The following is a 14,468-nucleotide window of genomic DNA, read 5'->3' as shown; positions in this document are numbered from 1 at the left end:
CAACAAATCTTGACCATTCATCTAAATCTGAATAAATCTCCACCCTCCGAATCGCATACATTACGCATTATCCCATGTCATATTCCCTCTCTTCTCCTTTCTCTATCTCTCGCATCGCCCCCAAAATACCAAACCCTTTCTTTCGGTTCTCATTTCCCTCTTCCACCAAAACCCCATCAAACCCAAAATCCCCAAATTGACAAAAACCCTGTATCATTTAAATCTCCAAAGGGGAGAAAACCAATATAAAGTTAGAAACTTTATATGGATTCAGATCAGGGGAAATTGTTTATTGGTGGAATTTCATGGGAAACAACTGAGGATAAGCTCAAAGACTACTTTGTTCAATACGGTGACGTTGTGCAAACTGTAGTAATGAGAGATAAGACTACTGGTAGACCTAGGGGATTTGGTTTTGTTGTTTTTGCAGATCCTAACATACTTGATAGGGTTCTTCAAGATAAGCATACTATTGATGGTAGAACGGTGAGATTAAAAAGTTCTAATCTTTTCGTTATTTGCTTGTGAGATGTCTGTTTTAGTGCTGTTTTAATAATGGGTTCTTGTTTTGCATCTGTTAATTTAATGATTTTGTTCATTAGTTGGGCTTATGGAATTTAGATTCAGTTTGTTAGTATTATTAATAATATTTGAGATAACTTTTTGTAGTTTTGCTTACGGGGATAGTCGTGTGGTACAGTTTTGGTAATGGGCTTTGCTTTGCTCGTGTTAATTGTATATTGGTTTTCGGAGTTGGGTTTATTGTAAAATATAGATTTAGCTCGTTAGTGTTAATGGTCTTTGAATTTTGCTGTTGATTTTATTTGGAATTAATGATTTAATTAGCTTATAGAGTTAATTTAATTGGGCGTAGGTGATTTATCTTGTTAGTGGTGGTGCTAGTGAACTGTGGTTTTCTGGTTTCCTTTATAATAATTAAGTACTAGTGGATCAGTTTTTCATCTTAAATGTTATTAGTTTTCCTGGTTTGTGTTTTTTTTTTTTTCATTTCTAGTTCTGACTTAGTGACTACTACTGATTCAGTGTTTTTATTGTCCTAGAAGATTTTGATTTGTTGTTTCATATTTCTGAATATTAATTTTAATTGTCCATTAGTTTGGAGTTAATTACTTCTATCTTTTGTTTTTACTTTTATTAACATTCAGGTGGAAATGATATTTTTAGGGAGTTTGCCCTTTTGATTCTCTTCATTAATTTAAGCTCCAAAATTTTGCTTGCTTTTATTCTATTATCAAATTGTATCTTATCAGCTCAATAGAAATCAGCCTAGCTGTTATTGTATTTTGATTATACCTTATGCTTTACTTGCTCAGCTTTTAGAGCTCAGAGCTCTATCCAATACCGTTTTCATCTACCTTCTACCAAATTGATCAGTGATCTTGTTAACTGGACCTCTGTAAACTCAGTTGATGTCCATAGAATACAGTTGTGTATTCCTGTTATTGTACTTCTGTTTTTCTAACTTCTATAAAACTCACTTGTGACATTATACATCCATTATATTTATATACATGGTCTGCTTGCTCCCTCTCTGTGACCACTAACCCTGCTGTCTAGATCGAAGAGAAGACAAGAAAATTGGTGACCACAATCCACTTTAAGACTGTTAAAATGTCCCTTTCTGTGGTTTGATTATCTGAGAAATGAATGTTCAATTCTTAATAGTTTATGCATATGAATTCAACTGATATTATATTGTTTCTTTATGCGGCAACCTATTGTTTTGCACATACCAAGTATCTTAATATCTTCAGCAGTTACTGAATCATTTTAAAATCATTCCATCACCTGTTTGTTCTTGCTTTTTACATTTTTGACCACTTATTTGCCTTTTCAGGTTGAAGCAAAGAAAGCCTTGTCAAGAGAAGAGCAGCAAACCAATGCCAGATCTGGAAACCTGAATCCTCCCAGAAATTCTGGCAGTGGCGGAAACATCAGGACCAAGAAGATATTTGTTGGGGGGTTGCCACCTGCTCTGACTGATGATGAATTCCGTCAGTATTTTGAAGCTTATGGCCTTGTTACTGATGTAGTAATAATGTATGACCAGAACACCCAAAGGCCTCGTGGATTTGGATTTATTTCCTTTGATAATGAGGATGCGGTTGACCGGGTCTTGCACAAAACTTTTCATGATTTGAATGGTAAGCAAGTTGAAGTGAAACGTGCTCTTCCTAAAGATGCTAATCCTGGTGGGGGAAATCGCTCTATGGGTGGGGGTGGCAACATTGGCGGCGGCGGCGGCGGCGGTGCTGGTGGTTATCAAGGGTATGGTGCTTCTGGAGGCAATGCAAGTTCATATGAAGGTCGAATTGATTCAAATAGGTATATGCAGTCTCAGGGCACCGGAGGTAGCTTTCCTCCTTATGGCTCATCTGGTTATAGTGGGCCTGGTTATGGATATGGTCCTGCCAATAATGGTGTTGGGTATGGTGGCTATGGCAGTTATGGTGGTGCTGGTGCTGGTTATGGAGGCCCAGCTGGTGCTGCCTATGGGAACCCAGCCGTCCCAAATGCTGGGTATGCAAGTGGTCCACCTGGTGCCCCCAGAAGCTCATGGAGCAGTCAAGCTCCTTCTGGTTATGGTGCTATGGGCTATGGAAATGCTGCTTCTTGGGGGGCAAATACTGGTGCTGGTAGTGGTGGTCCTGGTTCAGCACCTGCTGGCCAATCTCCTAGCGGAAGTGCTGGGTATGGGAATCAGGGTTATGGATATGGTAGTTATGGTGGAAATGATGGCTCTTATGGGAATCCTGCTGGATATAGTGCTGTTGGAGGGCGTTCGGGGGGTGCTCCAAATAGCAATGTTGGTGCAGGTGGAGAACTACAGGGGAGTGGTGGTGGCTACATGGGAAGTGACTATGGTGATGCAAATGGAAATCCAGGATATGGAACCGCAGGATGGAGATCCGATCCATCACAAGCTTCTGGAAATTATGGGACTCAAGCAAATGGACCTCATGGTGCGCAAGTTGGTTATGGTGGGGGCTATGGTGGTGCTCAGGCCCGACAAGGCCAACAACAATGATTGTAGACACATTGATGCCCACTGGATGTTCATTGTTGTTTGAAGGGTGCCTCTTGCTTTTGTCATGAGGTCCCTTGCAGATTTCTTGTTCCCAGCAGCAAGGAGCGGCTCATATTGGATGCTGATGCGCTTTGGGACCGGTTGGATTGCTTAAATCCCAATAGTTTGCATTATCTATTTGCTAGTTTACAATAAGTAGTTCCAGGCATACTAGATGCCCTTATTTTCTAATATTTTTGCTTACTGAGTGTAGTTTAAGTTTGGCTTGCTTTATAATTGTCTGCTAGCTGCTATGAAACTTTTCATTCTCTATCGTAGTGTTTAATCTATTGCGTGGTTAAATTGTGTTGTTTGACTGCAGTTGATTGTTCTTTTGTTAACACCTTACTAGCATTCACTTATTGCCCTTTCTGTCTAGAAATAAGAATGTAAAGGATATCTAGAATTTAGATATGCTTGATTAAGTATGATAAGTAGGCATACAGAGATGAATTGAGGTTTCTTTTTACTGATAGCAGTGGAGCCACTTGGGTTGATCACTTCGTAAATGGGTAGCGATAATCGTAGTGGTAGTTCACACTTTGAGGATGGCATAATCATTTTCCCCCTGTATTTGCCCTTGTGTTGTACAGGAGGAGATGCTCGAGTTGTAAGGTGGAGTGACGTGTCCACTCATGGCCGAGCTTCATAGTGGGTGTGTGTTCAGTTGGGGGTTTTTTTCAGCGTGGAATGGAATTTCAAGAGGACTTGTCGATTGATATTGTGAGTTAACTTGAGAAAGACCATTTTTCAGCTAATGGTCAATCTTCTTTTGCAGATTCTTGGCATTAAAAGTTATTAAGTTTCTCAACCATTCCAGTTCCTGGTGGCTAGTGAGGTCTTGCGGTACGATGATTTTTGCAGTTAGCCATCTCTTGATGCGAAGATGTGGAAACTTGATTGTTTAGGATATAGTGCATTGGAATAGATTAAATATGTCTTTCCAAACATTTAGAGATAGAAATTGTCAATAGTAATGGTGTTGATCGATTTTTGGAATGGAGCAAAAGACTTTGATTATAACTATAGTAAGTTATTTTATAAAGAAAAGGGTGAAAGGGCCAAGTGTGCATGCAAATGTTATTAGCTTATCTACTAATGATGGATTTTTATTAATACCACTGCGGACAGTTGAAATGGTTCAGGCTCTATAAGTGCACCTATTACTTCATTCTATTGATAGTTAGGAGAGTTTGGTTTTGTTTGCTTCCTTCCATGGTACTGAGGATTGTTGTGTGTTTTTTTGGCTTTATGCAGACATTCTTTTTTGTACTTGCCATGGAAAATGTCATCGCTTTTGGGTGGGTTAATACCGTTTCTAAGAGCGATGTATGTATGATTTAAGTTGAAGAAGGGATGTGCAATATTGTCAATTTATTCCGTAAAAACATCTGATTTATCTATTCTTAATTCTTTTGCCTATCCCTTGAAATCATTGATGATCATAAACTAATGTTCTTTTCAATTGAATTCTGTGACAATCGCAGATAAAGACGTGCTTTATTGCATTATAATATTATAAATCCCTGTGACTTAATATGTGAATGGGAGCTTGTAATTCTGCACCAAGTGAAGTTGACATAACATTTGATATTCTATTATTGAATACGTCTTAGAAGCCAACAACACAATGGTCGAAATAATAATAATAATACTTTGTCCGCTTTATAATAAACTTCTCATTTGAATACCATGACTAAGAATTTTCCTAGTATTAGCACAAAATCAAGACGAGGAACGTTCGGACAAGACCATAAATCGAAAATTATTATAGTATAGTAAAATCATGATTGGTTCCAGAAGAATCAGCACCATCTAGGAATAACATTGCACCTAGCCTTTGTTTTTGAATAAACTTTTACGCCCAAATCCAACATCACCAGGTACTTGTCTTAAATAGCATCCTTGGCTGATGCTATCTTGCATGAGACAAGCATCTGCCAGGAAAAATGTATTTCTCCAAAAATCTATGTCTCCCCTGAACTCGTCATAACCTTTGTCCGTATAGAATTGAAGATAATTATGAATTAAATGCAATGTCCAACAACCATAATATCCGCGTGGGCCATAAATTCTCTTATCTTTCTATTTCATTATTACTTCTACTAATACAGATTCACGCCAACCAAACATGCTCTAACATTCCACTCAAGAGATGACTGTTACATATCTATTTGGCATAAAATTTATTAATTGGACTTTGGCAACGAGAATCGCAAAACTCACCGGGCTGCGATCTCTGTCATATTTGTAAGATGCAATTCACAATACTCGTACAGGACAAAACTAATGTGGCCCGGATATCAGAATGCTGTTCAAACTTGATATCTTAGGCACATGCACACAAGGGGTAAACACCGTAAGACATTTGCGACCGCGAACTTTGAATGGAAGTTTCAGAGATATAACAAGGGAAACAGAGTCCAAGTTCTTAAACTATTATTCCCTCACAATTAATATCTAAAAGCCAGTTTGATTCACTTTTGCTTCTGCAACTTTTAGCTGTTCTTAAGATAGAGTGAAACTAGTTTATTTGTATCCGGTTTGTCTTGGCAACTTCAGCCGTTATGTTATACATGCATTTGACAATGATATCTAGCACATTAGCCACCTTGCACAATGCATACACATGTCACAAGCTAGCTGCTCTGTGTTTCCATGTGTCATATGCCAGTTGGCCTTATTCGTGCATGTTGCAATTAAAACTGACATATTTCTGGCTACAGTGAAATGATAAACTCGGTGTCCCTTTTGGGTATAATAGGATCAACAAGCCGCAGCAAATTCGTCGTATGGATTGCCCAGTGCAGCAACATTGCGAGGCCTCGATAGAACAACCTACATTGTACAGTAAATAAATTTAAAAAGATTGAGAGAGAGAAAGCTCAATAAAAGAGCTAAACTGAATCTTTATGAGTAAAATACCTGATAGTCTCCAAGTGTGCGTGTCTTAAACCCAGATGCACAATAATCAAAATAATACTCCCATGTTCTGATGAACTTCTCATTGAACCCCAAAGCCAGAATTTTGCTGACAACGCACCAGCATTAATTTTATTCTTTTTAAATAGTGAATAAGTTGAAAATAGAGAAACTCAAAAGTAACATGAAGGCTGTAAAAACTCAAAAGTAACATTCACCTCTTATTCTCCAGAAAATTCTTTCTCCAGTATCTGAGTGTTTGATAGTAATGAATTCCTATATTCTCCACATGCTCCATACTTTTGATACAGAAGAAAAGAAAAGTAAAATTACTTTATAGAATAAGAAAATCGGAGTAATTCATCAAGAAATTAAATTAAGCTGAAAGTGAAATTTATTATACCAGAGTCTTGTTGAAGAAGCCATGGCTGTTGTTATCCTTGTTAATGATGGTGCACATAAACCTGGGAATATATATTCCTTGAGAAATTCTGAGCTTTTCCTATACTCGTCATACCGTTCTTCTGGCATTGATATAAACTGAAGAAGCAGAAAAAAATTAAACATTAAACTGACATGGAAAAATGAAATTTTTGGTTTCTTCTCATTTTTTCATTAGTCGTTACCTGTAGAACAATAAGACCGTCTTTTGCTAATACTTATTCACAGCAGCCAAAATACTCCTCGATGTATTCATGTCCAACAGCTTCTATCATTTCACTGAACAAGACCGGTGAAAGTCATGTAATTTGTTCAGCATTTTATACTTGGATATAATTTTGGAAGGGGACAAGCTTACCATGATATGATTCTGTCACATTTGTAGGTATCAGGCAACTGGCGATAGTCACAGAGCTGAAATCTGATATTATCCTGATATCGTCAATAACTAAGGTTAAAAACCAATGATTTTTGGTGATCATTCTAGTAAGATGGTAGGCTCTAATGCAAGATGTTGTTGAGTGTAATTTGGACAAACCTTGTTGCGCTTAAATCTCAAGGGAGCTAAGGAATAAATACTTTCAGGAAAGTGGCAATTTTTCTTTGAGTTCATACCTGAAGACCAGCTTGCTTCACTCTTTCTTCTGCAAATTTTAGTTGCTCCTCCGATAGAGTGATACCAGTATATTTACATCCAGTTCGTTTGACAACCTCGATAGCTAATGTTCCCCAACCACAACCAATCTCAAGAACTTCATGTTCCTTATTGATTCTTGCCTGGATTGGTTAAAAAAATGAACATACGAATTGAATAATGCATGTCAGTAATTGTAACTTTTCCAAAATGGTCAAGCAACAGGATCACTCACTTTTTCAATCAGAAGTGAAATTTTTCTCATCTGTGCAGATTTCAAGTCTTCATCTTCCGTCTTTAAAGTAGCTCAGAAAAAAAAGGAAGAATATATCACAAGTTCAAATCATGCATCGTGTAAAATTATGTATCAGAATTCAGAAGGTTGATTTCTGACCTTAAATACTGCACAGGAATATGTCATTGTTTCATCCAAGAACATAGAAAACATCTCATTACTCTATAGACACAAAACAAGAAAAGGAACATAAGCTTTTCATCAGAACTTCTGAAACTAAAATGGAGTACCGCTTTCATGAAAACATGCACATATGCACTTGCTTTATAAAATTGTTGTTTCATTGTACATACATTTTCATCTGACTTAGTGACTCATCAACCATTTTCATCTGACTTAGTGACTCATCAACCTCCATTCATAATTCCTTTCCAGACATTCAAACATCAAAACAGATGGATGGAGGAGAAAGTTATAATTAATACGATCGTACCAGGTCATAATGACGAGAGATATTCCTGCGGGCCTGAGTAAGAGAATTTTTCCTTGAAACATGCCGAAAGAAAAATTTTGCAGATGCAATACTAGCTGTGACAAACATTGGTGTCCACCAACCCCTACACCAACAGATAGAGAAAACTCTATTACAAATCACTAATTCGGGAAACATTGGCTAGTACTATTATATTCCCAGAGTCAGTTATGGGGGCATACTTTTTCTTATTGCGTTCTGATACAGATATATTAGCATCTCTATTGGCAATGAGAACCTGCAGTTTAAATTATATGTGGAAGACAGTTCACTGAAAGTTCAAACAAAAAGATACACTTCAACGCAGGACCATGATCAATTGGCTCACCATGAAAAGTTTTAGAAGACCTTCATCTTTGTCAGGAAATGAAATATCACCACTGATATATGCATCTGCTAGGCCTAAATCAGCCTGTGTCATTATCTGTGACATTTTTATTGCTTGTCAGTGATGGTAATTTTTTGCACATGCTACATTTGATTTACAACCAGATGCTTCGAGTTTAAAGTTTTGCATATTAACGATAAATGACACCATGTTTCATCAAGGTCATGTGAATCCTATAAAATGAGATAAGAAAAGCACATACCTTCCAATAAAACTGGAGATTGTGAACTTTCAGAATAGATTTAGGGAAATACTTTTTAACGGTGCCCTGAAAGGTAAAAATTGTGCCTCCTTCCTCCAATAAACTGTCATACCACAATTTACATCTATCAATTTCTCCACATAATATTAAATTTAGGTCAACAGCATAGCATGGGAAAATATCAGGTAAGCAGACTGTATGAATGAAGTTAAATAGTATGGTGAAGTGGGATTGAGTTTTATTACCGCTAGAAAAGGTGCAACTCAAAATCTAGTAGTAATTGCAGCATGGGAAAGAAATTTATAGAGGCATAGAAAAAATAAGTTATTTTCTGCAACATTTACTTTAAAAGCCCAAGAAAACAGATTCTTAATAACATGTGTAATGCAAATTCAGCGATGTAAAAGATGTATGACGGCTAAGGCTTATATTAGATGTACGAACTTAGAAGAAGACAGAAATAGAAGTAACTGTGAATAATGTATAAAAGTACATTATCTTGGGAAGCTCGCTAAGTTGCAGCAACATGGAAAATAATGTAGATCAAAGTTGAAGGGATTCGTAGTACAATAGAAATGAAATAAAGAAATTCTCAAGACAGTGAGAGACAACATGGCAGTTTTGTAATTCAACAGATAGCATAATTCAACAATAGAATGCAAAAACCAGCCAAGTGATATGAGAAAGGATATGATTATCTTCATAGGTGAACTCACATTAAACAGCCAGTAGAGATATATTTTCCGAGAAATCTAGTGACAAAGAGGCGCGCCCCAGTTTCTAACAGAGAAGGTACCATATGTTTTGGATTGCTCAGAATAGTACAATGTCTTTCAAGCAAACTATGGGCAGCAACCATGCCAGACTGCAAGGAAACAACCACCTCAATTCTTAGTTGTAGAACGCCCATGAATTACTAAAATGAAAAGGAGAAGCAGAAAAGGCAGTATAAGTTTTATTGTCAGTTCCCCAGTTCCAAAAATAAGAGAAATAAATAAAAATTTCCAATACATTTTCCAGAGAACCTGTTTTCTCAAGGATATAGTTTTCAGGTGGAGCAAATACATATTTGGTTCCATTGCAACCCAGAAGTAAAGTCATTTATATACCTTAAGAAACTAATTCAAGTTATGATTAAGAAAAATGAGGAGCACTTATTAGTACCTTCAGTCCATCCTCATAGAAGCCATAACCTGAAAAAAGAAAATGTAACGTAGAGGACGCAATTGATGAATTGTAATGAAGCTAATTCGGAAATCCAAAATGTAAATATTCCTGAAAATCTAAGGTAAATTCTCATGGACATTTAACACGAATTAAATCCAGTAACTTACCCTGGTATGCTCCGCAAAACCAAAGTCCTCTCCTTCCTTGAATATGTACAAATTCAAGTGAAGCTTTTGATGCAGCTAAGGATAGGACTGGATGGCTTGCCGTCCACTTCAGTAAGGTATGTTCTGGTGTATGATCTGGATTGAGTGTCACCAGAAAAGGCGGATTTGTTTCACCAAGATTCTACAAGAGTTGACAGCATTAAAAAAGTCTATGGGTATATTTCACTTTCGATTCTGAATTGAGTTCTGGAACCAGCAATACACTTCATCTCCTCTAAGAAAACATGTTACAAACCTGAATCACATTAAGCCAGTATGTAAGGCATAATTTATTGTTTGTACTTCCTAAAAAATTCCATGCACTCCATGCCGCTGGAATTCGGGGCATAAATTTTTTATCGCAGTGAAGAAAGATTTCACTGAAATCAAGAGTTGAAGAATGTAATGCATACATATATTATACATCCAAAAGCAAATGATTGAGAAAGAAGCAGAAGAGTAAAAGCTTGTACTTATGCATATACTGGAAAGCACCAAGTAGTCTTTTTTCATCAAATGTTGCTTGGTTTCCTAATAGTTTCAAAGCATCTGGGGAATGAACAGCAATTATGCACCTACTGAACTGTTCTTCAGAACCATCTCCGCATAACACTGTGCAACCTGTTAAGAATTCTCAAGTTATATATATAGGAAACAGCATTATTGCTTGAATATATAATATTTCTCATTGCCAAGATTTCTTTACCCTTTTCCTAAGATATGCGCATTTTTTGTATTTATAGAATATACATCATAGTTACATTTGTATAATGATTTTGAGATTTATTATAAAACTTTGGATGTATTTAATATTGTGAAATTCTTCTTTTTCTCTTTTTGAAACTTTAATATTGAGAAATTCATTTGCTTTGCTCCAGTAAAATTTGGATATTTGTTATATTTAGTTGGCCAATTTGCAATGAAAATTATAAAAAGTATTTTATTTATTTCAGAATGACTTGATATTATTATAATATGGACTATATTCAAAGTTAATTAGCATTTAAAAAAACTAAATATATTAAATCATAATCCTTAATTATAATAAAGCATATAGTTATTATAATAAACGTTAGAAAAAAATATAAAATAAATAAAGTAAAAGCTTGATAAATTTAATTATTTTTAATATTATAGTTTTTATAATTCTGTAATTAAATTATTTACTATTTAAACTGGGAAGGAATTAATTAAAATCGTAATAAATTTAAATATTATATATATATATATATATATGAGCGTGCCGGGTTGAACTCTTGGTGGTAAAATATTTCTTTAAGAGTTTTTGACGGTGTGGAGTTCAAAACTAAATCTCTAAATCAATTGTGAAGTAATGATTAGAGGCAAATTGGGAATAATTTAAGCCTTTGCCAGATGTAATTACAGATACATCAAATTCAGGCAACGCACTTCTATTTTTTGTTAGACTGTAAGGAAATGTAATTCTGGAATTGTATATAATAGATTATTATGATAATACTGATGCTAAAATCAGTCGGTGATTTTTGCATTATTTATTTTTAAAGAAAACTTTATCCGTATATTTAATCCAGGGATTTGGGTATGACACTTTTTTTAGCATCGACCAGATTTTTATTTTCCAATGACATTAAGTTTTGATAATACATATAATGTCCACAAAAAAAAAAAAAAAAAAAAACAGAATTGCTTAATGTATTCAGCAATTTAAGTTCAGAAAATTAAAACTTAATACTAGTGCTTACTTTTATCATCCGTGGAAACAGAGTGTATCTCACATCCAGTTCTTATTGTACAGCCATAATTTTCCAGTTTTTCTCTGACCTGATTTATTTGCTTCTATAATTTAGTAGAATTTTTCTGAAAAGATTATTCAGAAACACAGAAACAAAGGAGATCTGCAACATTCTGAACGATTCGGCAAATACCTTGTTTACATAAGAATGTGATCTATGTTTCACAGTAAGCCATTGTGGGTGGCCAAAGAGCTGCGAAAGAATCGAGCTATATTTCATCAAAGTTTTGATAGACCAAATTCTTAATAACTTTACATCACTAACGATATAAATATATATTTATTTTACTTCTTTCAGAAAGAACTTTTACCTCAAATAAATGATGATTACGGCAATATGAGAGACTAGAGTAGGCAGAAAAACTCATAATCTTTTCTGAAGGACAGGACCATATTAAACCACATATTGGAACCTATACTGAAAATTTGGTTAACAGGATTCAAACAAAAACGAATTATACATTTGATAAATTGTAAGAAATTTCTCACCAGATAAGCCTTCTGAAATAACTCAGAATAACCCCGTGACCTAATAAAGTTCTCCAATGTTTCATTTCTGTCAATGTCGGGATTGTTCTCAAGCACCTCGAGATAACTGAGACAAAGAATTACTTGTCAGGATTGTTTTTAACCTTGTGATCACATAGAAGCAAACCTTAGACATTCCACTGCATGCATACTCATTAAAAACTTATAATGATAGTAAACTGGCTGACCTGAGGACATCATCCTTAAACTTGATGATTTCACGAATCATTTGCCAAAAGTATGGATTGATCGCATTCGTTTTCTGTGCAAACAAACCTGAAAGGCCATTTCTGCTACCCCATTCATAACCTTTACCATGGTCTAAGCTAACTGAGAATGACATATCAGATAACTCCAGATCTACCCCAAGACTTTCAAAGAACTCTGTCATATTTGGATATGTTACCTGTTTATTGATTCATGTCCATAATCAGTATCTTGTAACTATCATACTGCATTTGAGTATATGAACAGCACATGAATTACAGACTTTTTTGAGATAATGCCTTGGACCCTTTGGGCAAGTTAATCTCACTGTTACTTTAAATAAAAGAAACTTAATTTAAGGATGTTTTATACTTTAGTTATCAGATAAAGTACGTATGTGAAATTTAGGAAGCTAGGTTATTAAACCTGTGTACTTATTTGTTAAAGGCAGCAATGACCTTTAGAAGAGCAAGACTATCAGTATATTCACAAACCCCTTTTCTTTTTATTTTTGGTTAAATTTATTTTTCTTGAGCCCACTGGACTGTAAAAATGGAGAAAATAGGAGTAAAAGAGAACTAGAAAGGAAAAATAGCAAATGAAACGGAAGAAGGAAAATGGTGACTTACACGATTAAAGACCATGAAACCCAAGTCTAACTCAACACCATCAAAGCAGACAGTTTTAGCATGGCCGCCAATGTATTCCTCTTTCTCGTACAACACAACCTTAACTCCATTTCTTGCAAGAACATAAGTTGACACAAGTCCGCTTATTCCACCTCCAATCACTGCAACTTTCATTGTTTAAACTGAAAAATAACTCCGGGCCGTTACTCCCCAAAAGAAAATGCAAATGAATTATTTGGAATTTAGAAGAAAATAAAAAGCACAGAAATAATTAACATTCATATAACATTTGGAACATGCTAGAAATCATAATATCTTTTGTGTAATATAACACAAGTCTTCTTTGTTAAGGCTATATATACTTGAATTTTTTTGGCAAATGTCACTATTTTTAATATATAAATTTTTTTTAATATTTATATTTATTTTTTTTACACATAAAATTTAATTAATATATAATTTTATAATTTTTTTCATTAATGAATCAGTATTACTGTTATTGGTTCATTATTTTTTTCAGTTTATTTATCTTTGCTTTTTTTTCTTCTGTATCCAATAGCTTGGCATTTTACGTGGAAATGAGGATAAAAACGGATAGGAGCGTCTTTTAGTTAGTAGGCCTAGTATCTTTGGACCAACCTAATATCTAAATTAATATTAGTATTTTAAATATTTTTATGTCGGTTTTTTATTTTTATTCCACGTAATATTATTTATTTATCTTTACTAGTATAGTCCTCAAAAATATAATTTTGTTTGTTAATTTTTCATATTAAATAACTGAATTTATTTTCAAGTTTTCTAATGTTTTACATATTTAAAAATGGGTCCATGTACTTTATTGAACTATGGCTGTGCTTGCTGACTTTTGAGCTAATATATTAAATGCTATTTGGCGCAATCTCGCCGACACGTCACACTCCCATAAATTATTAGATAGATTTGGCGTAACAAATCTTTTATAAATTAAGCTAATTATTATGAGATGTGGTATCTTTTATTAAATATTATATTTATATAGATTGATTTTTAATTATAAATAGTAATAAAAAAATTAATTAATATAAATATAATATTGAATAAAAAATACTATATATCATCATATAATTAGTTTAATCTATAGATGACATGGCTGTCACGACCGGATTTGTAGCCGGTGTCGGACACTAGAGAATAGGTTGGTTTAAAGCCACCAAGATCCGTAGTGAGTATGACTAATCGACAATTCAAATATGCATGTATAAATATACTATAAAATCAACCCAACATGCCATTCACAAGTCTCTAACTAGACATTAATAATATTTCACAATTTGTTAAAGACTATATTAAACATAATATACCAGATATACTACTGCGAAGAGTCTAGAATTTTAAACAATTTAAAATACAAAAATATAAATTAATTACAATAGGCCCAATGGAGAAGGAAGTCGGTCTGTCAAAAGCAAGACGGCGGAGAACCTAACTGTCACCTGAAAAATTAAAATTGAAACTGTCAGCCTCAAGAGCGAG

The 14,468-nt window shown here is 34.6% G+C and overlaps 2 protein-coding genes across 6 annotated transcripts; one reads left to right on the top strand and one right to left on the bottom strand.

Annotated features, from left to right (window-relative positions):
• The first annotated feature begins 80 nt into the window (after positions 1-80).
• On the top strand, positions 81-4,153 carry LOC8265754 (heterogeneous nuclear ribonucleoprotein 1). 3 transcript variants are annotated; one of them, XR_007217329.1, is made up of 4 exons: positions 82-486; positions 1,859-3,189; positions 3,682-3,743; positions 3,867-4,153. XR_007217329.1 is itself a non-coding variant. In XM_015724865.3 (2 exons), exons 1-2 carry the CDS (start codon positions 265-267, stop codon positions 3,047-3,049), a joined length of 1,413 nt encoding a protein of 470 aa, XP_015580351.1. In that variant the 5' UTR covers positions 81-264; the 3' UTR covers positions 3,050-3,409. The 3 variants fall into 3 exon arrangements, 1 of the variants encoding a protein (XP_015580351.1); XR_001535909.3 differs by having other exon boundaries at positions 3,682-4,153; XM_015724865.3 differs by lacking the exons at positions 3,682-3,743; positions 3,867-4,153 and having other exon boundaries at positions 81-486; positions 1,859-3,409.
• A 990-nt stretch (positions 4,154-5,143) lies between these two features.
• Positions 5,144-13,519, bottom strand: LOC8265755. Of its 3 annotated transcripts, XM_015724875.3 has the most exons (24): positions 12,954-13,503; positions 12,306-12,523; positions 12,079-12,184; positions 11,901-12,002; positions 11,723-11,782; positions 11,540-11,618; positions 10,289-10,436; positions 10,072-10,195; positions 9,777-9,957; positions 9,607-9,635; positions 9,159-9,307; positions 8,443-8,545; positions 8,181-8,276; positions 8,035-8,090; positions 7,814-7,937; positions 7,480-7,542; positions 7,321-7,380; positions 7,067-7,228; positions 6,810-6,883; positions 6,637-6,730; positions 6,414-6,550; positions 6,229-6,309; positions 6,014-6,119; positions 5,144-5,926 (listed from the first exon to the last, which is right to left on the bottom strand). In XM_015724875.3, exons 1-20 carry the CDS (start codon positions 13,125-13,127, stop codon positions 6,670-6,672), a joined length of 2,169 nt encoding a protein of 722 aa, XP_015580361.1. In that variant the 5' UTR covers positions 13,128-13,503; the 3' UTR covers positions 5,144-5,926; positions 6,014-6,119; positions 6,229-6,309; positions 6,414-6,550; positions 6,637-6,669. The 3 variants fall into 3 exon arrangements, with proteins under 3 accessions (XP_015580361.1, XP_048235179.1, XP_048235180.1); XM_048379222.1 differs by lacking the exons at positions 5,144-5,926; positions 6,014-6,119; positions 6,229-6,309; positions 6,414-6,550 and having other exon boundaries at positions 6,663-6,730; positions 6,990-7,228; positions 12,954-13,508; XM_048379223.1 differs by lacking the exons at positions 5,144-5,926; positions 6,014-6,119; positions 6,229-6,309; ... (4 more) ...; positions 7,321-7,380; positions 7,480-7,542 and adding an exon at positions 7,549-7,702 and having other exon boundaries at positions 7,733-7,937; positions 12,954-13,519.
• Positions 13,520-14,468: the final 949 nt, after the last annotated feature.

Source organism: Ricinus communis, chromosome 9, assembly GCF_019578655.1.
Source record: "Ricinus communis isolate WT05 ecotype wild-type chromosome 9, ASM1957865v1, whole genome shotgun sequence".
Taxonomy (NCBI): Eukaryota; Viridiplantae; Streptophyta; class Magnoliopsida; order Malpighiales; family Euphorbiaceae; genus Ricinus; species Ricinus communis.
Note: the sequence above shows the minus strand (reverse complement) of the source record. Positions and strands in the feature narration are given on the sequence as shown.

Coding starts and splice junctions, on each gene's coding strand:
- LOC8265755 (XM_015724875.3), bottom strand. CDS start 13,127: ATGAAAGTTGCAGTGATTGGAGGTGGAATAAGCGGACTTGTGTCAACT. Junction 12,524..12,953: donor GTTTCATGGTCTTTAATCGT/GTAAGTCACCAT, acceptor ATCAATAAACAG/GTAACATATCCAAATATGAC. Junction 8,546..9,158: donor ATCTCTACTGGCTGTTTAAT/GTGAGTTCACCT, acceptor GTGGTATGACAG/TTTATTGGAGGAAGGAGGCA.
- LOC8265754 (XM_015724865.3), top strand. CDS start 265: ATGGATTCAGATCAGGGGAAATTGTTTATTGGTGGAATTTCATGGGAA. Junction 487..1,858: donor ATACTATTGATGGTAGAACG/GTGAGATTAAAA, acceptor TTGCCTTTTCAG/GTTGAAGCAAAGAAAGCCTT.